The 27013-nt window shown below is 49.9% G+C and overlaps 6 protein-coding genes across 6 annotated transcripts; 4 read left to right on the top strand and 2 right to left on the bottom strand.

The window, feature by feature from the left end:
• Window positions 1–839: 839 nt before the first annotated feature.
• COCSADRAFT_22915 (uncharacterized protein) lies at window positions 840–1478 on the bottom strand (the record flags this gene model as incomplete). Its single annotated transcript, XM_007697186.1, has 1 exon — window positions 840–1478. The coding sequence occupies one exon, from the start codon at window positions 1476–1478 to the stop codon at window positions 840–842; it is 639 nt and encodes a 212-aa protein (XP_007695376.1).
• A 1569-nt stretch (window positions 1479–3047) lies between these two features.
• COCSADRAFT_350033 (uncharacterized protein) lies at window positions 3048–6791 on the top strand. Its single transcript, XM_007697885.1, has 2 exons — window positions 3048–5362; window positions 5410–6791. Exons 1-2 carry the CDS (start codon window positions 3122–3124, stop codon window positions 6697–6699), a joined length of 3531 nt encoding a protein of 1176 aa, XP_007696075.1. The 5' UTR covers window positions 3048–3121; the 3' UTR covers window positions 6700–6791.
• An 8-nt stretch (window positions 6792–6799) lies between these two features.
• On the bottom strand, window positions 6800–14352 carry COCSADRAFT_196405 (uncharacterized protein; the record flags this gene model as incomplete). Its single annotated transcript, XM_007697884.1, has 7 exons — window positions 6800–8192; window positions 8262–8756; window positions 9138–9158; window positions 9477–13382; window positions 13448–13833; window positions 13884–14241; window positions 14317–14352. 7 exons carry the CDS (start codon window positions 14350–14352, stop codon window positions 6951–6953), a joined length of 6444 nt encoding a protein of 2147 aa, XP_007696074.1. The 3' UTR covers window positions 6800–6950.
• A 2013-nt stretch (window positions 14353–16365) lies between these two features.
• Window positions 16366–17613, top strand: COCSADRAFT_33378 (uncharacterized protein). The gene has a single exon (XM_007697336.1). It carries the CDS (start codon window positions 16387–16389, stop codon window positions 17428–17430), a length of 1044 nt encoding a protein of 347 aa, XP_007695526.1. The 5' UTR covers window positions 16366–16386; the 3' UTR covers window positions 17431–17613.
• Window positions 17614–18215: 602 nt separating this feature from the next.
• On the top strand, window positions 18216–20114 carry COCSADRAFT_187405 (uncharacterized protein). Its single transcript, XM_007697883.1, has 2 exons — window positions 18216–18427; window positions 18482–20114. The coding sequence occupies exons 1-2, from the start codon at window positions 18388–18390 to the stop codon at window positions 19855–19857; spliced, it is 1416 nt and encodes a 471-aa protein (XP_007696073.1). The 5' UTR covers window positions 18216–18387; the 3' UTR covers window positions 19858–20114.
• Window positions 20115–22255: 2141 nt separating this feature from the next.
• Window positions 22256–26166, top strand: COCSADRAFT_109021 (uncharacterized protein). The gene is made up of 2 exons (XM_007697882.1): window positions 22256–24547; window positions 24595–26166. Exons 1-2 carry the CDS (start codon window positions 22292–22294, stop codon window positions 25879–25881), a joined length of 3543 nt encoding a protein of 1180 aa, XP_007696072.1. The 5' UTR covers window positions 22256–22291; the 3' UTR covers window positions 25882–26166.
• Window positions 26167–27013: the final 847 nt, after the last annotated feature.

Below are 27013 nucleotides of genomic sequence, written 5' to 3'. Positions count from 1 at the left end.
GAGACTTTCTCTTTACGCGAGACAAAGTAGACTCTAAAGTTTGCCCCTGCAACTATAGAGCTACTCAAGATCCTACCTATATCCTCCTTAGCTGTACGCTATATAAGGAGGCTAGGATAAAGATGCAGGAGGCGAGCAAGGACCCCCTATCGCTAGCCTTCCTGCTAAACACGAGCGTAGGCATACAGGCTACTATTGCCTTTATTGAAGAAACTAGGGCTGCAACACAGGCCTGGCACAAAGGAAACCTCGAGAACTAGGGCAACACCTATACTAGGTGGCCTCGCCCTACACCCACCCTACCTCTCTCTTTTACCCGCAAGACCCCCTTCTACCTCCCTCTAGACTAGGCTACGAGCCTCACCTCGATTTAGATAGCCCCCTCCCCCACCTACACCAAAGTGATAGCACTACGTAGATACTTGCGGGCCTAGCCTGCACGTCTTATATAGCCCACCGGCTGAGACAGGACGTAAAACCAAAATAATAATAATAATATATGGGGTAGAAGTATTCTGGGAGCTCATTGAACAGTTAGCTCCTCTTAGAAGAGAGCATAGTACCAATCAATACGGAGATATTCACCTCACCTTGGTCTCACGAACCATCGCCGTTGATCAAGAGATGAATTTGATAACTAAAAGAAACTATTAATCTCGAATGCGGCGATATCTCACCGTATCCCTGTTGTCTATGGGAGTTGCAATGTAGAGTGATACAGATCAGGTATTGTTCTCAAGGGACAGTGCATCCCCAAAGTATCCCTTAGACTCCTAATGCTCCCGATATGACAAGTTGCCATCCACGGACTCAACAAGCCAGAGCCTACCATACTGTATCTAATCATCCAAACCCAACCACACTGGATATCTCATCCCTTTCTCGTCTATATGTGTGTCCTGAAATCGCACGTGCCGGATAGACTTAGCGCCTTCCGTCTTTGCTTTCTCAATGAGCATTGCACATCTGCCCCAGACGTTGGAACGAGCGATTTTATAAGCTTCGTCGTATATAGATTCTGTAAGAGAGCTTTCTCCACGAACAATAAACTGAACGTCTCGATAAAATCCGCTTTCGACCGCAAACATCAGTGCTGATTCGCCAGTCCCATCTTTTGACTTCGCGTTGACGTATGCACCGTTCTCAATCAAGACGCGAGCAAGATCATAACGCTTGTTCCTCAGAGCCAGCATGATAGGTGTAATGTCTGTTTTGGTGGAGGAATAAGGGGTGTGCGTGTTGGAATCCACAATCTTGTGCTTGAGAAAGAACTGCAGAGTCTTTGTACCACCATATCTGTAGAGGTGATGATAATCGCCAGAATTGACGATCCAGTTCTTGACTGCACAGTGTATTGAGGTAATGAAGCATCCGTATCTGAGATGGAAAACCCTTGGGAGCAAGGCAAGGTAGCTATGTTCTATACAATATTCGAGTAGATCATCCGCGGAATTGTTTGCAGTTGACAGCAAGAGCATCTTGTTGCCGACTATATAGTCAAACAATAAGTGTGCTGTTCTTGGTTTGCGTAATTAAATGGCTAGTCGTAATGAGCTAATGACTGCGAGAGCAACATCGGATACCTTGCCTTGACCGGGGGCACTGTCACTTCCCGCTTTTCTGAGAAGACATGTAATAGTTATAGACAGAGATCTGACGCATCCAGAGATCGTTGCAGCATCGAGGGCGTTTGGTAATGCTTTGCATGCACGTTCAAGCAGGTCCGAGCCGGTATTAGCGTATTGAAGCGAAGCAGTGGAGTCGTTAAATGCTGCTGCAATGACAGGCATGATGGCTTGTATCTTTGGGATTTGTACCAATGCGCTTGAATCCTTTTTGCCTCTGAGCCGTGACTCAAGAGAGACAGGCCACAATGCGATTAGCATGGTCCATATTCTGAAAGTGCACTGAAAGCGTGGTGACTCCTGGCTCTTTTCCGTTTTTAGACCCTGCGACAAAGCAAAGTCTACACATGTTCAAACAAAGTCAAAGATGGTGTTATCTTCGTCCATGCGACGAATGGCCCGCTTAGTGAGGAAAAGAGCACGCCGGGAACGAAGGATATTCTTGAGTTGTTGGCTTCCGAAAACCTCGTGGAGAGGTACCTTAGTAGCCTGCTCGTATATTTCTATGGTTACGTATTGTTTGAAAGTTTCTAGACTTCTCAGCCTCATTGCCCTGACGTTTGGGAATATTTTATCAAACTTATTGCACACTCCACGATACTTGACGGCATGCTTCAGCATTTGTGAGCCCACTAGAAAACTGATGATGTTTTCGAATATCTCGGGCGGCAGTTCCAGCAAAGGCATCTTTGCGTTAGGGTTGTGGTGAGTGGACCGGAGAGATAAAGCGACGGAGATGGAAGGTTAACTGGGAAGGAGCGATGCCACGCGACGCGAGATACACAATTTTACTTTAGTTCTGACGTCACCGAACTCACTTTCACCTCGCCTCAATGATTCTATAATACCAGGTGTACGAGTGAGAAAAACCATGGCGGAGAGACCCTGGCTCAGTCCCATCCCGGATATTGCCGTCACATCGCGTAACAGTAAAACAATGTGGTAGCCGAACACACTACTAGAGTCAATCCAAGCGTTTCGGGATACCCGTTACAACGTGATACTTTTTCTTCTCGAACTTCGGCTGTTCTTCAACACGCTTGGATACAAGTGTGTGCGATGTGAATCTGTTCTGCAACTCTCGTCCTTTCACCACAGCAACCTCCGGCGGCACGAATGTACTGAGGGTGTTTTTACCTTCGCCTTGGTTTTGCATACTATGCCAGAATTCACACAATTAGACACAACAAAAAAATGAAGCCATAGGAAAGCCTTGCAACAGTGTTGACTGGCATGCAATTTGTAGGCGCTGAATGGCCCAATAACAATTCGTGCACGTAGTGTGACGAATAAGCGCGCGCAATCTGTTCACAGCTGCAGCCACCAAACAGCTGTGAAGCTGGCACACAGCCACGATCTGGCCAAGACTATCATGTCATTCCTTCTCCAGCCTACTTTCTGCTGCCTAGACAAGCTTTCTCACTTGAGAGCCTGTCATATCGTGGACCGCCTCTTGCAGACGACTGCACCCATTCACCACCAATCCATCCCATTCAATGCGCCTTCTCAAACGTAACGAATATGGCGCAATCACTATCGAAAGCTTCAGCGACGGGCTGGCGCCTCCTTATGCGATATTGTCTCACACATGGGGCAAAGACAAAGACGAAGTAGCCTTTGCAGATATCGTCGATGGGAGGGGGAAGGGCAAGGCCGGCTACAGAAAGATCTACTTTTGCGACATACAAGCACAGCGTGATGGTTTACAGTACTTCTGGATCGATACGTGTTGCATCAACAAGGACGACAAGGCTGAGCTCTCTCAAGCTATCCAGTCCATGTTTCGTTGGTACCAGAACGCGAGAACATGCTATGTCTATCTATCGGATGTACGAACAAAGAAAAGAAGATTCGAAGAAACAGTAAATGGGCCCGACTGGCAGGCTATGTTCAGGTCTAGCCGCTGGTTTACGCGTGGCTGGACGCTCCAAGAGTTGATCGCGCCGTGCACGGTCAGGTTCTTCTCCCAAGAAGCAGACGAACTTGGTGACAGATGTTCGCTGCGTTTATTGATCAACAAGATAACAAGCATTCCCCTTGAAGTGCTTGATGGAGGTGCATTGTCTCAATGTAAAACTGATGAACGGCAGCGATGGGCAAACCACAGGAGTACAAAACTTAAAGAAGATAGGGCATATGCTTTATCAGGTCTTTGTGGTGTAAACATTGCGCCTGTGTATGGCGAGGGTGAAGAAGAAGCGTTCAGACGGCTTCGCCGTGAGATTGAGAAGCTGGAAGACTGCGTTCGTGATTTGCGCGATAGCGATCCTCGTATCGACAAAAAGCGCATTGAAGAAACGAAGGGTGGTTTGCTGTTTGGCTTATATCACTGGGTCCTGGATAATCGCACCTTCCAGCAGTGGCAGTACGACCCTACTAGCCAACTGCTCTGGATAAAGGGCGATCCTGGCAAAGGCAAAACAATGCTGCTATGTGGCATAATCGACGAGATACAGAAGAATATAAGACACAATATGGTCGCGTACTTCTTCTGCCAAGCGACAGACTCGCGCATCAATAACGCTGTAGCGGTTCTGCGAGGACTGCTGTATATGCTTGTAGATCAACAGCCACTCCTGGCGCGGCACGTCCAAAAGCAATACGAGCATGCAGGCAAACAGCTATTTGAGGATGCAAACGCATGGGTGACACTGAGAGATATCTTCAGAGACGTCCTTCATGATCCAAGCCTTGGCAGGACATGTCTCGTCGTCGATGCCCTAGACGAGTGCATCGTTGATCTACCAAAGCTGCTAGATTTTGTGGCTAAACAGACATCGGCATCTTCGCACGTTAAGTGGATCGTGTCTAGTCGCAACTGGCCTGAAATTGAAGCACAGCTAGAGCGGGCAGGACACAAAATCAAGTTGAGTCTTGAGCTGAATGCAGACTCAATAGCCATAGCGGTTGGCGCCTTCATTGAGAAAAAGGTGAAAATTTTAGCTACCGAGAAGCAGTATACACCAGAACTACAGCTAGAAGTGCTTCAGTATCTGACCTCAAACGCTAACGACACTTTCCTGTGGGTGGCGTTGGTTTGTCAGAACCTGGAGAAGATACCTACAAGGCATGTACGGAAAAAGCTTAACGAATTCCCACCTGATCTGAACGATCTGTATGAGAGGATGGTGAGCCAGATCAGTGGGTTAGAGGATGCCGGAACCTGTCTACAAGTTCTAGCATTGGCGGCAGTTTCATATCGGCCTATAACCATCTCTGAACTAGTCACTCTAGCCGAAGAAGTTCAGAAGAATGCTGACGACGTAGAGGAGATCGTCGCTTTCTGTGGATCTTTCCTCACGCTACGAGAAGGCATTATTTATTTTGTGCATCAATCTGCCAAGGACTTTCTGCTCACTAAGGCAGCCTCGAAGATATTCCCAGATGGTGCAGAGGCTGTTCATTGTTCGATCTTCTTGAGGTCGATGGATGTCATATCTAGTACACTGCACAAGAACATATATGATCTTAAAGCGCAAGGAATTGCTAACGAGGACATCAGCATACCTGCTCAAGACCCTCTCGCGTCTGTTCGCTACTCTTGCACTTACTGGGCGGACCATCTCTGTGACTCGAATCCTGACTGGTCCGCTAATAATGCAGAGAAGCCACAACTTGCAGCTACAATTGAGGGTTTTTTTAGGGAGACATATCTGTACTGGATCGAGGCTCTCAGTCTATGTCAGAGCGTAGAACAAGGCATTGTAGCCGTTACTAAAGTGCTTCAACTGGTGGAGGTATGGCTGAGACTAATAATTTATAGCCAGTACGCTAAAAAGGCCAGAATGATCGAAGTCGGGTTGAACTTGCCTCTCTCATAAATGATGCATGGCGTTTTATCCTGCACCACAAGAGTATGATTAAAGAATGGCCACTGCAGATCTATACATCAGGGATTCTGTTCAGTCCTCGAACAAGCATTATCAGAAACATTTTCAAATCCCAAGCACAAGGGTGGGATATACAGACACATCAAGAACACAGCTGGAGCGCGTGCATGCAGACGCTCGAGGGTCATAGCAATCGGGTTAAATCCGTCGCCTTCTCGTCCGATGGAACGAGGCTGGCATCAGCATCAGACGACGAGACGGTTAAGATCTGGGATGCGAATAACGGGCAGTGTCTACAGACGCTTAGGGGGCATAGCAGTTGGGCCGAATCAGTAGCCTTCTCACTCGATGGAGCGAGGCTAGCGTCAGTGTCAGACAACGAAGTTAAGATCTGGGACGCTTATAACGGGCAGTACTTACAGACCCTCGAAGGACATAGCAGTTGGGTCAATTTAGTAGCCTTCTCGCCCGATGGAACGAGGTTGGCATCAGCATCAGACGACGAGACGGTTAAGATCTGGGACGCGTATAGCGGGCAGTGCCTATGGACGTTCGATTTGCATTTGCAACAGGCCTCCTCAGTAGCATTCTCGCCCGATGGAACTCGGCTAGCGTTAGCGTCAGGCCACGAAGTTAAGATCGGGGATGTGTATAGTGGGGGGTGTTTGCAGACGTTCGAGGGTCATAGCAGTTGGGTTCCATCCGTAGCCTTCTCGCCTGATGGAATGAGGCTAGCATCGGCGTCAGCGGATATGACAGTTAAGATCTGGGACACGCAAAGTGCGCATCACTTACCAGAACTTGTGAGGTATCGCTATCGGGTCAGATTGGTAGCCTTCTCGCCCGACGGAACGAGGCTGATATCGGCGTCAGACGAGGTTAAAATCTGGGATGCGTATAGTGGGCAGTGTCTGCAGACGCTTAAAGGGAATAGCTATAAGCTCGACTCAGTAGCCTTCTCGCCCGATGGAGCATATATTGTTTCCAATCAAGGCAAGTTTCGCCTTGATGCCTCCGTTGTTGGCACCCCTAGCAACATCATCAATCTTGGCCATACACACAATGTTGATAGAGATATACGCTTGGACAAAAACTGGATCCTAATAGAAGGAGAAAAGATTCTCTGGATTCCTCCAGAGTATCGCGCTTGCACTTCAGCTATCAGGGAAAACAAGGTTGCAGTTGGCACGTGGTATGGTACAGTATGGATATGCACTATCGATGGCTCAGTTGGAACTTCTTAGAGAATAATATCCTTCTTGATGTAACCTGATACCTCTCGGAAGAAGAAGTCTCAAAAGCCATTTCAACCATTCGTACTCGCACTGCGAAGTGATACAAGTCACACACGGCCGAAGTTTGCACGGGTACAAGAATGAGGTCCATAGTTCGGTGTAGCGATCAGTAGTGAAAGGAACATATGTCTAGAAAGCTATGACAACTATGTAAATTCTGAAAAAAGAATATCATATCAAAATACGCATCCAAAATCCATCTACCATACATGACCCTTGGACTGCTTAATCTCCTTCACATTAATATTCTTCCAAAGGAAGATACCCACAGCAGCAAGAACCCACAGCCCCGTCGCAATCGACAGTAGTCTCGTGAACGCATCTTCATATGCGCGCTGAATCGCCAGACGCGTGGGCGATCCCATGGGAAAAGACAGCTGCGTCGTGATATCACTGTATATCATGACGAGATTCGGCAAGTCGTCCGCAGGTAAATACTGCATCAGTCGCGAAGGCAGGATATCCGTCCAGACAGATGCGGCGATGGTATACCCTATTGCGCCGCCAATGTTGCCAAAGATGCTGACGATGGCAAGCATGGAGGCGACGTTGTCGTGGGAACCCGCGGATAGAATGGCGATTTCGTCGGTGATGATGAGAAGGCCCTGCGAGATGGAGATGAAGAGGAAGCACATGACGATGTAGCCGATGTTGCCGGGGGCGAGGAAATGGATCATTAGGCCTTGGCCGAGGATGCTGAGGGGAAGACCGACGACGATGGAAATGAGCTTGAAGTGACCGGTTCGGTGGATTACGTAGCCGGCGGAAAGGGCGACGAGGACGTTTAGGACGGTGAAGGATTGGGTGACGTAGCTTGCGTTTTTGATGCTGAGACCCTGAACGACTTGGAGGTAGGAGCCGAAATAACTGTTCCAGACAAAGTAGCTGGCGAAGAGGGAGGTGCAGAGAAGACAGGCGCCGAGGACGGTTCGGTCGCGGAGGAGGCGGTAGGGAAGGAAGCAGACGGGGGCGAAAAATTTCTCCCAGATGACGAAAAGGATCATGAGGACGATTCCGACGACTAGCATGCTCACAACTAGCGGCGATGACCAGCCTCGACCTTGTGTGGTGTAAAGGTTGAAAGGAAGGAGGAACAAGCCGACACCAGCAGAGAGCAGAACAAGGCCGACAGCATCAAATTCGCGGCTGTAGTGCATGATGGACTGCATCGTACTGCGCCCACTGTTACGCTCAGGGATAAGGCCAAGACGTTGTGCCTTGCGGTAGTTGCTGAGAAGAAGGCCATACAGCGGCAGAACAACAGCTGGTACAAGGATGCAGAACATGCCAAAAGCCCATCGCCATCCAGGTCCCCCAAGAAATCCTTCAGCAACAGGTCCAGCTATCCATCCCGTGATCAAAGCCGTCGTGTTCATGAGTGCCTGCATCAGTCCCCGATTCTTCAGCTTCGTCGTGTCGGCAATGAAGACAGACATAATGTACTGAATGCCATTGTTGCCGACGGTATGGAAAATCATAGCCGCAGCATAAGCTTCGACGCCGTTGCAAGCAGCCATCATGATTAACCCCATGGTTCCGAGACCCAGGCAGAATAGGAGACCGGGGGGACGACCAAAGACGTCGATGACTTTGGCGATAGTAAGGTTTGTAACGCCACCAATCACACTGCTCAGAATACTGACAGTGGGCGTGAGCGAGTGCGCGAAGAAAGCTGAAGTGACATAGGGCAACAAGGCAAGAGCAGTGCCTCCCAGCAGTGTCTCGACGAAGTAAATCAACCAGAGCATGATGTATGCTACGATAAGACTCGTCTTCGTCCACGCCATAGTAGTAGCCTCGATAGCCTGGACACCAGCCTGAGCATCAGGATCTGGATGCTCCTCATTGCTATCGTCGTTGAAAGGAGAATTCGTCGATCGATCCGAACTGACAACATGCGGCCTTCCATTCTTGGCCTCGTCTGCACCCGCAGACATGTTGGAGGTTGGCGATAAGAGAGGCTCCTCGACAGAAGCACGAGAGTGAGAAGAAGAGGAATGCGAGGACTCCCGTGAGTAAAACGGGGATGGCGAGATGTACACCATTATTACAGACCAACTACGGAGTCCCTCTTTAAGAAAATGATGGTCGGGGGTTTGAGCAAATAAGCGAAAGGGGAGGGGGGTGCTTGAACATGGCTGTAGGATAGTAAAGTGGGGGCAGAAAGGTATGGGATTCAAGCTAAGGGATATGCAGGCGCGGCGCAGTGGGTCCTCATGTTGGTAGGAATGAGCACATTTGCGATTGTTGTGGCGTAAACCCCCCTGCTCATGCGCATGTATGTGGTGAGACGGCTTAGTTACGGCGGGAAATGTGCCTTACGTCTATCCTGCACCGTGCCTTGCCTATTGTGCATGAGATAAAGATTGAACCGGTGGTGTGCTTACCGCCCGAGTTTCGTGGCGACCCTTACTATACGCCTGACGGAGCGTTGCCGATGGTAAGCTGGTGGTCAGCTTTCCCTGTGTTTCCCCCCTTCCAAAACTTGAGTGTCTTGTTTTCACGACTTATATTGCGATAATATATTCTGCATACAAAAATCACCCAAAGAGAATAAAAGTGCATAATCCGAGACGTGATGTACTCTACAGTGGAGGGTGGGGGAAATTATCCGAAATGCAAGTTGAAAAGTATAGAAAATAAATATCAGCCTGTGTAATACTCCCGTTCGCCATTTTAAATCCAACACCTCTGTACTAGCAACTGGCCACATCGACCAGATGTGCGTACTTTGTGAACTCCTCGTCACGTGCAAGCATCTCCCGTTCCTCAGGGAAGGTACCCAACGCCAACTCTACTCCACCATCCGCTTTTAGCGGATATACCACCAAAAACCTAAATCGGCCGCTGCCTCGTTCCAGTTGAGGCCTCATCGTCTCTGGAGAGCCGCCATTGGCGAAGTAGCGACCACCAAAACTAATCTCGCTCATCTGGAACAGCATCATATTGGAAATCATGGCGTGCATGTGGTCGAGACCCATGTTTGCCGTAGAAAACCTCGAGTGATCTGGCAGTGATTGCAGCAGAGTGAAAGCATCGTGTACTAACGAAGGCGTCATACGTGCTGCGGAACTACGCAACACTTGCGCAATGTGCAGAATACTCGTTTGCTGGTCGCAAAGCTTCTCTACAGGCATGCTGGTGCGATTGAGCGTAAGCAGGCTGCCCATGTATGTAGACGGAAGCAGAGACGAAAAGTATGGTCGACCGTCAGTGGGCAACTCCAAGATCGAACACTCATCAACATCGAATTCTCGGCCACTGTCCTTGGCTACAGAGTAGCGGGCCCTCAGTGCTGAGCGCCAGAAGAATGCTTGAACAATGTCGCTGATGGAGGGCACAGAACCGTTGAGTCCCAACTCTCTCGCGACATCTTCTTTCAACAACTGAACTTTCTCGGGAGGAATGAGAAATAAAGTCGTGTCCATCTTCCGCTCTGCAGCGGGTAGTGGCCATACTGAGTGCAAGGGATATTTGAGAAGCGACGTTCCAGGCTCGGTTTGTTGTGACGAATGCTTCGCCAGTGCTTCATCTGATGGAACAAATGGCAAAAAATTCCATACACTGGGGTCGATCTCCTCCACCGGTCGCGCATATCCCTCCAGTTCATGAAGAACTTCAGGCAGATTGTGATTAAAGCTCTCTGCATCGAACCACTCGCAGGGGGCCGAGGCATCCCCTTGAAGATTCTTACAGTTCTCAGCCCAGGCTTTAACAGCAAGGACGGCTCCAACCCCGTCTAAGCAGCAATGATTCAGATCGACAGCTAGAATACATCCGCCCTTGACAAAGTTGGCTTGCGCAACAAGTATGTCTGCGGGTAGCTGTGGGAAGGTATCTTGTCTCAACACCTGCTCATCCCTGAAGGCGGACGGTACGAATCCGCCATCTCGCAGCGTCTCAAAAGATGGAAGTTCATCGCTCAAGTCCTTGAATACTAGACGTTGGCGTGCTGGAGAGCCGAAAGGTGGAATTGAAACGCATAAATCACCTTTCGTAAAGCCAACTTCTTGCTCTGAGCATTCAATCATTTTCCCTCCAAGAGCAGGGATAAGCTCCAGAGTTTTGTCGAGTCCCGCTTGTAGATTGGCAAAAGTCTCCTCGAAGGTTGCATCTGCGCGAAGAGGGAAGTAGAAAATGAGTCCCATGTAGTGGTTGGGATTGACATAGTCGAAAGGATTTAGTCTAAAAGACTGATGTGCTTTGCGCCGTGCGAGCAACTGTTGCATCTTTGCTTGTTGACTCTGCACCTGTCGCTTCGTAACAGTGGTGCCTTCTTCTTCAGCTATCATCGACTCAAGCGCAGCGTTGAACCTTGCTAGAGTAGGATTTGCGTAAAGATGGCGGGGAGCGAGTTTGCTCAAACCCTTGGTCGCTGCTCGGACCGCATTGACGGCTGCTGACACTCCAAGCGAGTCGAGGCCAAGTGCAAACAAGTCATCGTCAACAGAAGCGTCGCGAATGGCGGGTTGAGATGATGAAAGAATTTCTCGAATAGAGTTCTGCATGGCCGCTGTAGAACTTGTATCAACCACGAAGCTGGTCTCCTGTTCCCGAGAGCTATAGAATCTCTCGATGTATTCTTCGTAGAGAACCAAGGTAGCTTTGCGCTTGACCGTGCCTTTGTCAGTACGAACAAACGGCTTGTCCTGCTGAGCAAAGCAAACATAGTCTCGCGATAATTTCACAGTAAGCCGCGACAATGACATAGATGTCTCAATATGAGACCAGATACTCTCAGTCATTTCTTCATTCTTCGATAGAGGGTCTTTCAGCTCTATGAGAAGCCCGGCCTGAGCCTTGTTACTACCCACAACCAGACATCCATTGATCGCAGGATGCGTACCAATGAGAGCCTCGATTTCAAGGGGCAAAATTTTGTATCCGTTGGACAAAATGATTAGATCGTCGTTGCGACCATTGAAAGCCCATAGGTTTGGCTTCTCAGAATGTTGCCGGTACAAGTCCTTGAAATTTACAAAGGACTTGTCAGGGAAGGTGTGAAAGATGCCCTGAAACAAGGATGCATGCTCATTGCGATACACCCAGTGCTCAAAGACTCCTGGCTCTACTTCCTTGAACTCGAATCCAGAGTAAGGATGAAAAGCAAACCAAGACCAGTCCTCTCTGTCTACCACAAGGTTGCCGATGAAAAGCCCCTCTGTCGTTCCGGTCAGGTTAAGCACTCTGATGACGTCGTTGACCTTTCCAGCACTTGAGAGAGTGACCGGACCGCCAGATGCGCAGATAAACTTGGAAGGTGCTGACTGGAACTTGGCCAACACATCTGGTGTCTCTCCGAGCTCGTCGACAAGCGAAGGCACCATGCTCCATATGTTGATTCTCGAGGATTCAACAAGCTTCTCAATGAGTGAGATATTTGGGATGACACCAGATGGCCCAAGCACGCAGTGAAGGCCAAAAAGGGCGGGCATCAGAATGTCCATGATGATTCCTGCGCCATGACACATGGGAAAAGATGAGTATATCGAGTCGCCTTCCTTCCAGTCAGTAGTCCAAGGAACCATACCATCAACTGGGGGAAGCAAACGAACTGCATCCATTGTCCCGATGAGTCCGTGAGTCCACGGAATGGGCTTTGGAACGCCTGTGGAACCCGATGTGTGGAGATAACAGAAAGGCTCAGTGGAAGCCTCATCGAAATTCTTCGTGTAGGGAAATGGCTTGGGACTCTTTGCGTCCAAGAGTTGATCAAGTAGCGGAATCTCGAGTAACTTCATCTGACGTTTCTGTAGAACATCCTCGACAAGAGGTACCATTGCTACTTCGCTTGCTTTGGCCCAGATTTGGCACTGAGTTGCTTCTAGCACTGCCAATGCTCCTTCAGTACTATTCTTAGGAGAAAGGTAAAGGGCGGCATAGCCGACTTTGACGCAGGCATAAGTAATCAGAATGTGACGTAGATCATGGGGGCCGATATAGCCAATGGGCTGGACCGATGCTGACTGCCCAACCTGCTCTTGGAGCCACCAAGCTGTCTTGTCGACAGCTTCTACAAAAGCTTTGGCAGATATGTCTTTGAACTCTAGGGATTCGTTTGAAGCACTTGCAATGGAGAATACAACGCGTTCAGGGTCCACCGCTGCTAGTTGGTCCATAATTTGAGGAATAAGTCTTCGCCCGTACGGTATCTCACCAGCATCGCTGAGTGATAGAACCTGAGTAGTTTTGACGTTATCGCTAGGTTCACTCCAGGAAACGATCGGTGAATGACCATGAGATGTAGGCGGAGTAGAGAAGCCACTATGCAACGACATCGCACTCGGCGAAGAATACCCACTCTTGGTGCCGTCAAAAAGCTTCGGAGCCTGAAGGTAGCTTGCCGTTGTCTCGTTGATCTCGGCATATTCTGTCGTTTGTGGCTGTTCTTTGAAATAACTGGGCCGGCCATTCTCGTAGACCAGTTCGAGACGTGAGTCCTGCTGAAACTCTCCCATGGGTGCGCTGACCCACTCTCCATTGGCTAGCTGAGCTACGGTGCAATGCCATGGCGTAGTGTAACCTGTTCTTGTATTCAGGAGGCTTATGGACAGTTTGTGCTCTCCGATCGATTCGTGTATCGACAGTCTGACGTGGTTTGGGAATGCTTTCTTTACTGCTCCAGCAAACGCCTAGCGTCATTGTTAGCATTCCAACCTGAAAACGTTTTGCTTGAACGAGAAACCAAGATACTTACATAGCCTCTCATAAGCATCTCCTTTGCGAGATACTTGACGTCTCTCTTGTATTGATTGCGGCCACGATTCTCTCCAGTGTTGAATATGTATTTCAGATCTGACTCTAGAAATTTGCGGTATCCGAGATATGTCAGTTTTGTATCTGGATTGACTGTAATTTCCTTGTCAATGTCGATATCTGGTCTTCCGAACTCATTCAAGAGTACTCTTCTGAAGTTTGTGCAGTTGGCGACGTATGTGATTTCTCGCATCTTGTCAGGCAGCGGAAAGTCGAGTAGGTCTCGTAATCGTGAGAAAGCAATAGAAGTGAACTTCTTCTCTACAGCCATCTCTCGCAGAGCCTCTCCGTAAGCCCAGGTATCGCGATCTGATATCGAAAGTAGGTCTTGAATCTGGATCAGCAGGCTTTCTATGTACTATTGAGAGGTTCGTTACCATTGTATGTAATACCGTCTGAGATGATTGTTACTCTTGCTCCAGGCTTATAGGTTTGCTTGATTCTTATGCACATGCTGTGCAGTCTCTCGAGGGCCAACTCTTCAGCTTTGTCTGGAAGAGAGCCAAGCACTTTGTAGACTTTGTTGGCTGACTTGAAAGGGAACGCTGGTAAACATGCTTCGACACGTTGACCTGCTTGAACAAAAGCGTCAATCCTCGATAAAAGATGTTCTCTCCCAGCAGCCAATCGCTCCCTAGAGTCATTGAATTTGTTGAGCGCATGCTCATGCATGATTTCAAGGATGTCATTAGATATTTTGTTCATTGGACTTGGTGTGATGGTGACGGTTGGTTCCTCTTGTTGGAGTGATAGGCCGAGTCCGACTGAACTGTCATGGCGTGTATATTGTGGAGGCATTTGGCTTCGTACCAAATCGATGGAGCAGCTGTCGGATGTTCCATACATGATTGTGAATGGATAAGATGATTCTTAAAACAGAGGGATAATTGGAGTATGTGCCCAGGCTTCTGTCATGGTCTTGGGCCGCTTTAAACAGTTAAGTAGTATGTAAGATTGGCGGTGGAGGAAGAGATGCAAGGACCACATGGGTCTCTAAATAGAACAACAACTGGTAGCCCTTGTCAGGGCATGTGGATTTGTGCTCGAACTTGGAACACAGAGCTCAGCGCAGGCAGAGCTGACAGTCAGTTCCCCGGTAGGCGTAATTGTAGTGGCTAGGCATGTAGGTGGCCTTGTGTCTGGACGAGATAGCAGACGAGGAGAATGGGACTCTGCTATCCGTAGCGGCATAGCCTGACACGTCTATCTGACACAGGAGGGGGTACAGCAACGGCTGTGGTGTGCTCAGGGCAACATGATGCTAGCTCAGTATGCATTCACCTGCTCGATAGCCAAGCCACGAGCTCAGGAATGAGAAGGTTAGCAAGTGAGAGCGTTGATGCGTCCAGCGACAGGGAGGGGCGGAGTAGTGTGGTGTGCCGGCTAGCTGGGATGGCAGGGGCCCTAGTCCCGACTAGTGCAGGGCAGTGATGGAGACGTCGCAGTGACTTGCAACCACACTCTGATCATAGAGGAAGCTCACTGCATGCCAGCCACAAACATGTAACTCTAACTTGCAACAACACACCAACACCGGGGATGCGCTTGTTGAATGTGCCCGGCTGTAGTCTGACGTCCTGCAGACATCTCACCCATGTTCAGGTGGCGAAGGAAGGCTAAGCGCAGCGAGACGATCGCGAAGCCACCAAGCACACCAACGCTCCGCAGCGTCGTACTACATATAGGCTATAGACATCTACTTAGTGGGGGCGGTGTGCTTCTTTACTCCGTTTGAGTGGATTATTAGGTATGGCGTCGCTTATTCTTTCCATGCTTGCTTAACGCTGATTGCTAGGGCAGATGCTCAACGCTTCTAATAAAAAACATAAACCACAAAAACTAACGACTTAAGCGGCTACTGCCGGCCTGTCAGATATCATAGGGACTTTGTCATAGCCCGCCTAGTTTAAGCTGAATGTGAACAGCTCTTTCCTCTGGTACCCTAAATCTCTTCAGGCATACGCATGCAGCTCATCGACCCAACATCACAGATGCTACGTGCCTGTACCCTCGATCATGTAACAAGCACAATGGTAGAGAGTGGCTCTATAGGTGATATCTGGGGTGATGAAGCCAGAGACCACTTGAGGTTGGCTAATGTAGTTTCCAACAATAGGTAATGTGTTCCACAGCCCTTGCGTGTGACCCCTAAATTCGTTCATTCTCTGGCCCAGTAGTACAATGGCGGCTAACAAGGTAACCAGACGTTTACGTTGTACACCTCACGCCACAAAACCAACGCCTATTTTCCCAAGGCGTATGTAAGCATTCAGTACTGGAACCGGTTCGCATTGGCCTACATCTTGGACCAACTCAGCCGCAGCCGCAGCCGCGAAACTCCACTCGGCTCTCGCACGGGCCGATAGCGAACGGGAAGTGCGCCAGTAGAATCCAGCAGGCAAAACTTGCTCATGTTGAAATATGCTCACGGCAGATGGTTGAGCTGATTCACTTGGCGAAGGATTGTGCAATTCTGCTCGTAACTTTGACCTTCTACATGTGGCAGCTACTAGTTCCACGATAGGCCAAGGTGCCCATGTCAGCGCGGATCGACATTCTCCCCCACGCCTCCATTCACCGTAAGATCGCTTGTGTGTGGCGTTTGGGCGCCATGCGCAGCGGCGGACTTGCTTCTCTGACCGGCACAGCGGGTGGGCCGTTGAAAGGGGCTTCGGGACCATGTCTGTCTGCTGTAAGGCTGACGCATGTCCGGCCCCCGGGTCACGGATCCATTCATCTAATCCACGTGTAGTCAAGACCCCTAGCCTGAGCGTTATATGCGCAAATGCAACCACCTGCATAGGTCGGAGAGGCACTGCACATACATGTATGTGTCCAAGCGCACACCTACCTGTGGCTCACTAGCACCTCGTTATCGCCATGAGCTCGCAGCCGCCGCCCTATCCCTATCCCTATTCGCAGGCTGCCCAGCTTGACCCGCGCATCACACTGCCCCGGCCAGCCATAGATTCCGCGTTGGCGCCTATTGTCGACTCGGTGCTGCTGCCGGAAGAGCTGGACATCAAGTTTATGCGGGGCTTCGATCTGAGTGTGACCCTTGACATGATACTCGAGTCCCATCCGCATCTGACGCATGCACAGCATGCAGTTCCAGGCTCAGCGGGCCATACTATTCCTCTATCTGTCTTCATGCCCGCCACAGCACAGGGCCCGCTGCCACTGCTGTTCTTTGTGCATGGAGGAGGAATGATCTCAGGTGACCGCTTCAGCACCATTCCTTCGCTTGTCGACCTGGTGCAAGATGTGCCATGTGCTATTGCGTCAGTCGAATACCGCCTGGCCCCCGAGACTCCTGCTCCTGGTGGCGCTGAGGACTGCTACAATAGCATTGTATGGATGTCGACGCATGCTGCAGACCTGGGAATTGACGCCGCTCGAATCATTGTTTGCGGCTCATCAGGTGGTGCCCCTCTTGCCGCAGCCGCCTGCCTGATGGCACGCGACAGATCAAACCCTGCCGTTCCTATCAAAGCCCAGATGCTTCTTTCGCCTATGCTGGACGACAGGTGTAACAGTGTCTCGGACCGTCAGTTTGAATACGGTGTGCCGTGGAATGGTCTTACCAATCGTGCTGCCTGGAACCATGCCTTGGCTGGTCAGCGCGACACGGAACATGTTTCCCATTATCAAGCACCGTCCCGGGCCACCGACCTGTCCAGTCTGCCACAAGCATACATTGATGCTGCAGAGTGCGAGGTCTTCCGCGATCCTGCTATCATGTACGCCATGAATATGTGGCGTTCTGGTTCTTCTTGCGAACTGCACGTCTGGCCGGGAGGCATCCACCTATTCGATGCCATTGATAACCCTGAAGTACCCGTGGTCGGTGCAGCAATTGCTGCTAAGCGCGCCTGGCTTAAGAGAATGATGAGAGATCCGAGGGCTGACAAGGACACTGCATGATGGGTAACATTTCTCGGTCTCCTGTCACATGCCAGTCCGCCCTACGGTGTTGCGTTGTCTGACTGTTCACGTTCCAGAAGAAATTCATTTGTTCATTAGTGGCATTGCCTAGACTTAGGCCAACTTCCATCAGCCTCACTGTATAGATAGTATCATCTAGGAGAAATCAATCATGTTCTGTCATTTTACTGCTCCCAAAACCAACATACTTGGCAAAAAAAGCTGCATAGACGTTTATCTTTTATAGTTATGCGTCAAAGTTTTCCGCGTAAGATACTAGTCAAACCAACTAGACATTGACATATCAACACTCAGTATTCCTAGTTGAGTAAAGATCGGCGTCTACAGGGATTGTTAATCCCAATGCAACATCCCGGTCAAGCGATTGAGCTACATCGGGGATTAGCAAACTCGGACTCGTAGTTTCGGCTTATTTAAGTTTGGAATACATGCCTGGTCTGTCCTTTCCCTGCAATCCCTTGGCTGCCCTAGTTAAGTGAGCATGTTTGCGCATTTTCGTCAGCTTACCTGCAGAGAAGCGGATACACACAGCTATTACACTAAGAACTAGCTGGAGGGAAAATGCACAACTCATGCGCCACGCCTTGGTATTGTTTTTTTAGCGTTTCTCAACCGCCACTCAGCAGGGTCATCTTGACCAAGGAGGTGGTGTTGGTAACGGGTGCACTACAGAATGTGGGTTTGGACGAGTGTCCCGCCTGACATTAGTGCTAGACTGTACTCCGAAGGATCTCACATCGACACAAAAGACATAATAGTGGTCCCGGGAAACAATGTGCGGTAGTCTCATCACTTTGCCTTGTAACCCAAGACGAATACAAGTTGATATATTTATAGGACTAGTAAACTGTCATTGTTCACATAAAATCCTCACAACTTGGAGATATTAACCTCTACTCCTAGCCTTGTAGTAAGCAAGTGAACAGCGAATCAAACATGGGAGACATTGAACAACCCCTCAAACTACGCTCATTGGGTTGGTAGCCATATGTCGAATTTCAATCGTATGGTTGTAACTGAATAAACACAGGAAGATCTGAACAGCTTTCGGCAGTCTCTCACGCCCTAGGTTTTTTCAACAATGTAGGCTTATCTGCACACTACTTAGTATCCGAAAATGCTGCTCAGTATGACCTACAACGCATTATTTACGCTGCATTGGCACATGTAATACAAGAACACACCATTTTGTCAGCCATTCCTGTCGACGAAGACTCTCCAGATTCGTACTGGGTCCAGCTGCCGACGATCGATCTCGCACGCTCCGTTACTTTCTTGACTCGAGCACGGCCACTGGAAGAGACTGGAGAAGACTCCGAGCTCGATGAGATACTTCAAGAACAACACAATATAGACTTCAAGTCCGATTACGGCACCCTGCCATTCTGGCGCTTGGTAATTCTCCGAGATGCAGAGAATGAGCTCAGCTTCACTGCCTCATTCATTTTCTACCACGGCATCGGCGACGGCGCAGCCGGCCTAGTTTTCCACAAATCCTTCAGCGAAGCACTAAATGCAGCTTCCTCATCAAGCGAATCCTTGTCAAACACTGCCACACTCGTCCACTCCTCACCCGACGCCCGACTCCTCCCAACCCTCGAACAACTACACCCACTCCCCCTCAACCCAAATCCAGTCGACCACCACACTCAAGGCCTCCAAGAATGGACTGGCGATTCCATCCGCCTCCCCTGCCAAACCCACTGCCGCACACTCTACCTCTCTCCCACCTCCTCCACCGCTTTCGTGCAAAAATGCAAGTCAAACAATCTATCCGTCACAGCCGGTCTCCAAGCAACCCTCGCCCACTCCCTCTTCGACACCCTCCCACCAACCACAGAAGCACTCACAGGCATCATACCCATCAACCTCCGCCCCTGGCTCAACCTCCCCGCAACCACCGCCACAAATGCAATTGGCAGCTTCATCGACGCTATCAAAGTGCAAACACCGCGTTCACACTTTGCCACTGAGTCGACAGACACAGTATCTGGACTGCCGGCTGCACGTCACACTGCAGACGCGATATCCAAGTATCTAACCAGCAACCCCTCACCGTCAGGTGAGCCCTACACTTCTGTCGCATTTTTCGGCGCAATACCCGATGTCGCTGTTGCGTTTAAGAGTATGATCGGGGCGCCGCGGGATGCCGCGTTTGAGATTTCGAATGTTGGACAGTTCGCAGGTAGTGCGGGGGATGAGGAGGCGGCGAAGTGGCGCGTGGGTAGGATGGTATTTAGTCGTAGTGCGGTGGCGTTTGGGGCTGCACTGAATACGAGTGTTGTATCTGGTGCGGATGGGGGGTTGACAATTGGGTTTTGTTGGCAGGAGGGGGTGCTGGAGGATGGGTTTGTGGACGGGGTTGTGAAGGGGTTCGGGGGATATTTTGAGTCCGAGGGGTTTTAGCACGAGAGTTACTGGGAATAGTTGGAGTGGATAGATTGGTATGAAGGAATGTAGAAAGGTTTGTGCATCCTTGAGTGTTGGTGTAGGTTACATGGTTTTCTTAGATTCGGGATGTTGTAGGGGGAGTGGTATCAAAACAGCCCGGATAGTGCTGATCGTAAGGAGCAATAGCAACAATATACCAGCCAGAGTTTAATATGAGAGCAGAGAGGGATAACGCAATCTTCTTGTTCTCAGACCTTATCATCTCACTGTGCAAAGAGAAATACGCATAGACTAAGGCTGCGAAAATCTTTCTCTCCTTCTTAACACATGAAGAACATGCTAGGACGCTCTCTGTTATAGTTGGGCAAAAGCCAACTTTATCCTCTTTCATCTCGTAGCTAGCATGCCAGTCCACAGAGTTACTCGCAACGCCGGACTGCTCTACTGATAACTCATTCGAAGTACAAGAGCTAAGTGCCATTTTACGGAGCTGCGGCTAACTCACACGCCAGTCAACAAACGAGTCAAGGCTCTCCTAATACCCAGTTCTCTTATCTTTGGCCCGTTATAATTAAAGTACAATACAGTCAACTTCTCTATAACAGATACCATGGCCTCGCACATTGTACACTCGTTTTCTACAAGCTTACAAGAAGGCTTAGTGCTAAAGAAGCTTCTTTGAGATCTCTTTCCGTAAAACGCTGCTGCGACTCTTGAAACAAAAGTCGCGTATGTGGAATTTTAAGGTTGGTACTAGGTACAACAAATGTCTAACATACCGTGGTAGGATAAGTCGTTGTGCTCAAAAGATCAAGAAGCAGTCGGAAGTGAGGGGGGATGATAGCAGGAAAGCGATTGTTGGTGTGGAGGTTATTGGAGAAAGTGAGATATCTGTGCGAGATAGAAATCTCGGGTTGTAACAATGGTCAGATTAGGTGTTAGTTCGACATGATATAGGGAGAGGTACTGCTGGCGGTTTAGAAGTGGTTGGAGTATTATTGCGATGGTGAGATGGAAGCTGTGAATGAGATGTTCACATGAATTAGTGGCAAGTCTGCGATATACATGTAGACACATCATCATGTAGTTGGCTTAAGCAGAAGTGTGTAAAACCGTATTACGATCACATGATAATCACACGACTCCACATTTTCCATCCACATGTTTCCGAATACAAGATTCAAGTTTCAATCTAATGTCGATCCAAGCGTGCCAGGACGCATGGTGTAACGGGACAGTTTTCGCTTCGGAGACTCGCTATCTCTTATTTGCAAGACTATCGACCTGCGGTTGGCGTGTCATGTTCTAGAGCTGGTTCTCTTCTAGGGCATCAGCCTCCGGCACGAATTTTCGCATGTTACCTTTGCTGTCGATCGTTTCGTCAACGCTGATGATCGACCTTTTGTCGATACCCCCCTATCTTCTCGTAATGTAAAGGACATCTGCAAAGATCGGAGGGTCTATTAGGAAGCAGAACTCAGAAAGAATAGATCCCTAAAATCTAAAGGGTATTCTAGCCTAATAAATATACAGTCTAGTAGTTTCGCCGATAACAACGATAATCGTTAAAAGCGTTCTAGTGCGTTGGAACCCTCTAGCGTCTCTTAGTATGCAGACTGCCTGTAGTAGCGTGCTTAGATATCTATGCTCTATGTCGTTACGAATTCGACGCTATATCTATAGTAGGTACACTGCTAAGAATAACTATAGTGTGTACCAACTGTGAAGCGTCTGCTCTCGCGCACCTACTGTGCGTTTAGGCACTTCCCTCCTTCTCGCTAGTTATTATGCAGGGCGGCTCAACCCTCTGCCACTCTGCTTATAGCGTCAACTAGTCTATCTATTGTCTTTGTGATGCCGCCTTGGACACTGCGGGATAGCCTTACGCCTGGTGTGGTTGGCATGGAATGAAAGATTACAGTCGTGACTAATGCAGCGCAGACGTCGATGAAGCGAACTTGCGTCATTTAGTGATTAGTGCAATTACTTGGGCGTGAGAGCACTGGCAGGCTCGCACGTGTGGCGCGCTTGGGTTCACCTTTTCCGTCCTGTATCAGTACAGGCTAGGCAACATCAACGCGCTCCGGGTCTTTGCTACCCTGCTGAGCTTGCAGCGCCAAAGGCGCGTTTAACATGGCTGCAGCTGCTCCATAGCCTTGCGGCTGGCGTTCTGCATGCGCATGAAGCCACAACTGCCCCGCCTAAGGCCTCGTGCGATGCCATCGCCAGACCAAAAAAACAACACAGCGCGCTCGACTCAGCTTGCGCATTTGGGAACGCTGTTCTATTATCGAGACATCTAAAGCTGCACGGCTATCTGTTACCCTCCTCTTACGCCGACCTCTACAGCGCATGGCATGGCCATCACGCCCTCGTCCTACTAGGTTGCCATATTGAACCTCTCGCATCGCGTTTCCACCACGCGCCTACCACACACCTACACGAGCCGATGCGTCTTCTAAGGTATGAAGAAGATGGCTGCCTTACGGTCATCAGCTTCGACGATAACGCGATACCCCAATATGCGATACTTTCACACACCTGGGGGGCAGATGCAGAGGAGGTGACTTTCGCGGACCTTGCAGAAGGCGGCGGCAAGCACAAGTCTGGCTACAAGAAGATTCGCTTCTGTGGAGAGCAAGCACATCAGGATGGACTGCAGTACTTCTGGGTCGACACATGCTGCATCGACAAGTCGGATAAGGCTGAACTCTCTTCGGCTATCCAGTCTATGTTCCGCTGGTACCAAAACGCGACGAAATGCTATGTATACCTATCAGATGTATCGGCAAGGAAGAGGAAACTCGACGATATGCTTACCCAGTTTACTTGGGAGCCAGCCTTTAGGTCCAGTCGATGGTTCACGCGTGGGTGGACGCTCCAAGAGCTTCTCGCGCCAAGCATAGTCGAGTTCTTCTCGCAAGAATGGGAGAGGCTTGGTGATAAGATATCATTAAAGTCACTAGTTAATAAGGTTACTGGTATTCCATATAGAGCGCTCGACGGAGCTCCTCTTTCCCAATTCAGCGTTGACGAGCGGCTGCGGTGGAAGGGCGACAGGCAGACTAAACGCGAAGAAGACGCATGGTACTCATTATCGGGCATTTTTGATGTCGAGATAGCGCCAGCTTATAGCGAAGGGGCGGTTAGCGCATTTAAACGTCTAAAGGACGAGATTGATAAGCTTGAGATATGCATTCGAGACATACGCCACACGGATCCGCGTTATGATAAGAAGCGCATTGAGGACACAAAAGGCGGACTGCTAGCTGACTCCTACCGCTGGGTTCTGGATAACACCACTTTCCAGCAATGGCAGCAGGACCCGCACAGCCGACTACTATGGGTGAAAGGAGATCCTGGTAAAGGCAAGACGATGTTGTTCTGCGGCCTTGTCAACGAGCTGCAAAGTTTGATGCCCCGAAATGCCCTACTGTCGTACTTCTTCTGCCAAGCGACTGACTCGCGCATTAACAGTGCCACGGGCGTGATACGAGGACTGCTGTATATGCTCGTGGATCAGCAACCATCACTTATGTCGCATATCCGCAGAAAGTACGATCATGCAGGCAAAGCCTTGTTCGAGGATGCGAATGCTTGGGTAGCGCTGTCTGAAATCTTCACAAGCATGATGCAGGATAAGGGCCTGAAGACAACTTATCTTGTCGTTGATGCTCTCGACGAATGCGTGGTGGACCTGCCTAACCTCCTCGATCTTATCGTCCGTACTACCACGCTATCGCCTCGTATAAAGTGGCTTGTGTCAAGTCGAAACGAGAGTCACATTGAGGAGAAACTCAAGTCAGTCGGTGATCAAGCAAAGCTGAGCCTGGAGCTGATGCAGAACGCGGAGCAGGTAGCTCGAGCTGTAGATGCATATATCGACCATAAGCTGTCTTGTCTCGAGTCACTCGGAGAAGCGGATCTGCGAAAGCAGGTGCGGGATGAGCTGCACCGGAAGGCGAACGGCACCTTTCTTTGGGTAGCTCTGGTGATGCAAGAGCTTGAGAAGCCTGAAAGCTGGGACCCTCTCGCGGTGGTTATGGAAGCACCAGCGGGCTTATATCAGCTGTACGATCGCATGATGGAGCAGATCCAGCGCCTGTCAGCAAGGAATGTGAATATCTGCCAGTCTCTACTCTGTACTACAGCTGTCGCATACCGTCCACTGTACCTTGCTGAAATGGGCAGCTTGTGCAGGTCGGCAGGTCAGGCTATAATGGTAGCGGAGACTGTAAGAAAGATTGTAGTCATGTGCGGATCGTTTCTCACCGTTCGCGACGGACAAGTCTACCTCGTTCATCAGTCAGCCAAAGACTATCTAAGTGACAAGATGCGGGCTGCAGCCCTTCCGTCTCAGAGCGAGATGCACTACAACCTATTTGCCCGGTCACTCGAGCTGCTGTCCAGCACATTGAAACGTGACATGTACGATTTGGTGGAGCTAGGTTTCTCGATCGACGAGGTCAGAACACCTTATTCTGATCCGCTAGCGACCGCGCGCTACTCTTGCGTCTACTGGATCGATCATCTGTACGAGTCAAAGCTCAAGCCTTTAGGGAGCAGTGTCGGTGGCCTGCAAGCCGCAGATGTTGTCGATGGTTTTCTAAGGAAGAAGTATCTCTACTGGCTGGAAGGGCTTAGTCTGTGCAGGAGCGTAGGGAACGGTGTCGTGTCCATGACAAAACTGTGGTCGTTGGTGCAGGTAGGTCGTCTAAAGTCTGCGTGTAACCTCGATGCTAACGCCAGTAGGAGATGTGTGACCAGGATAGACTTGCTCAGCTTGTTCAAGACGCATGGCGATTCATCATGTACCACAAAGGAGCAATCGAGGGTTACCCTCTTCAGACCTATGCATCCGCACTGCTGTTCAGTCCGACAGGTAGTCTGATTAGACAGCTGTTCCAGCACGAAGAGCCAGAAGCAATTCGTATCAGGCCAGCTCTGAGCGACGAGTGGAGCGCCTGTCTGCAGACGCTCGAGGGCCATAGCGATATTGTTAGCTTTGTGGCCTTCTCGCACGACTCGACGCGGCTGGCGTCGGCGTCTAGCGACAGGACTGTTAAGGTATGGGATGCGAGCAGCGGCGCGTGTCTGCAGACGCTCGAGGGCCATAGCAGTGCGGTCACCTCAGTAGCCTTCTCGCACGACTCGACGCGGCTGGCATCGGCGTCCCATGACAGGACTGTTAAGGTATGGGATGCGAGCAGCGGCGCGTGTCTACAGACACTTAAGGACCATAGCGAGACTGTCAGCTCCGTGGCCTTCTCGCACGACTCGACGCGGCTGGCGTCGGCGTCTTGGGATAGAACTGTCAAGATCTGGGATACGAGTAGCGGCGCGTGTCTGCAGACACTTAAGGGCCATAGCGATATTGTCAGCTCTGTGGCCTTCTCGCACGACTTAACGCAGCTAGCGTCGGCGTCTAGCGACAGGACAATTAAGGTTTGGGATGCGAGCAGCGGCGTGTGTCTTCAGACGCTTGAGGGCCATAGCCATTATGTCAGCTTCGTGGCCTTCTCGCGCGACTCGATGCGGCTGGCGTCGGCGTCCCACGACAGAACCGTTAAGGTATGGGATGCGAGCAGCGGCGCGTGTCTACAGACACTTAAGGGCCATAGCGATACTGTCAGCTCCGTGGCCTTCTCGCACGACTCGACGCGGCTGGCGTCGGCGTCTTGGGATAGGACCGTCAAGGTATGGGATGCGAGCAGCGGCGCGTGCCTGCAGACGCTCGACGTTGGCAAAGCTCTTTACGACTTATCCTTTGATCCTACTAGTTCTCGCCTCTACACTGAAATAGGCAATATCGACATTCAGAGCTTGAAGGTTTCTAACATGATAAACATCGCAGAATCTGCGCACCCCTTGTACGTGGGTACTGGCTTCAGCTCAGACGGTATATGGAGTCAGCATGCTGGCAACAACGTGCTGTGGGTACCGTCAGAGTATCGACCGTCGCATTCGTGTGTGAAAGGGAGTGTGGTTGGTGTAGGTACTGGATCTGGCAGAGTGTGGTTTTGTAGTATAGACCTCTAGGTCCCTCGTGTGTGTTTGTCGCAACGAGGCAACAGTCTTTTCTTATTTTCTACAGTCTCTTTCTATAAATCTTTATTTGATAGAGAGGGACAGGGTTGCACACGAACATACAGTCTCTGCATTGCCGCCTAGAAGCTTCGAGGACCGTTAGAGAAGGTCGCTGTCGTTATGTTACATCACTCGATGAATCCAGGATGGTTCTCGCTGTTTCCTAGCTTTTTTCACCAAAGAGAAGGCACGAGTAACTAAGGGTGGCATGATAGGGTGTTGGGGTGTGTAGGTACGATGTAAGCAGATCAAGCATGTTGACGTATACGCTTGCAGGAAGCCGCCGGCATGCGCCACGGCCATTCTTCGCAGGTAATCTGCTATAGGCATAGCGCCAAACTCGTTACAATAACATACAGCGACATCTGAGCACGCTACTGCAGGCTGTCCGCATGCCAAGTGCTACTAACAGCGCACGTCCTATGGGACGCGTTTTGAAGATCTTGCCGTCCGCGCGGAGTGAGTGAGTGAGTTGTATTTAACGTCTATATATAAAGCCTCCCTTGGGGCATGTAGACGGGCTATGCCTATGGCTTGCCGTACTATGCCTAGGATGCCTATTCTTATTTACATGATTGTAGTGGTCTAGTAGTGGTCGTTCCGCCTGTTGATCGCCACTGAAATGATTGTGCAGTAGGTGTGTATCCGCCTTTAGTTGTCGTAGCTGATGCTTACTAAGGAGTGTGTAGTATAGAGGACATAGGAAAGAGAAGAGAAGGAGAGAGAAGAGAGAGAAGAGAAAGAGAGAAGAGAAAGAAAGAAAATAGGAAGACAGGAAAAGTCTTACAAGTGTAGGCTCTAGTGAGGCCTATATATTGTGTTATAGAAACCTGTGATTTCTAGGAAGGCGGCAAAGTCCTCTGGCTCTTCCCAGAGCGTCTGGAGGTACTTGATTGCTTCGCTAGGTGTCCTAGGCGGTGCTGGTGGCCGTCTTGGCCAGCGCTGGAAGACGTTCGCTGTTGTGGTTTTTCCGGCATAGTGCGATGTGCAAGGGGGTCTTTGGCGCCCGCAGGAGCACTCAGAGTCGCGTTGTCATGGTGGAACTTCCGGTGGTACCATGCAAAGTCTCCGTGGCTAGTTCGGA

The sequence above is a fragment of the Bipolaris sorokiniana genome (assembly GCF_000338995.1).
Source record: "Bipolaris sorokiniana ND90Pr unplaced genomic scaffold COCSAscaffold_2, whole genome shotgun sequence".
NCBI lineage: Eukaryota > Fungi > Ascomycota > Dothideomycetes > Pleosporales > Pleosporaceae > Bipolaris > Bipolaris sorokiniana.
This window is presented reverse-complemented; position numbering and strand designations above follow the sequence as displayed.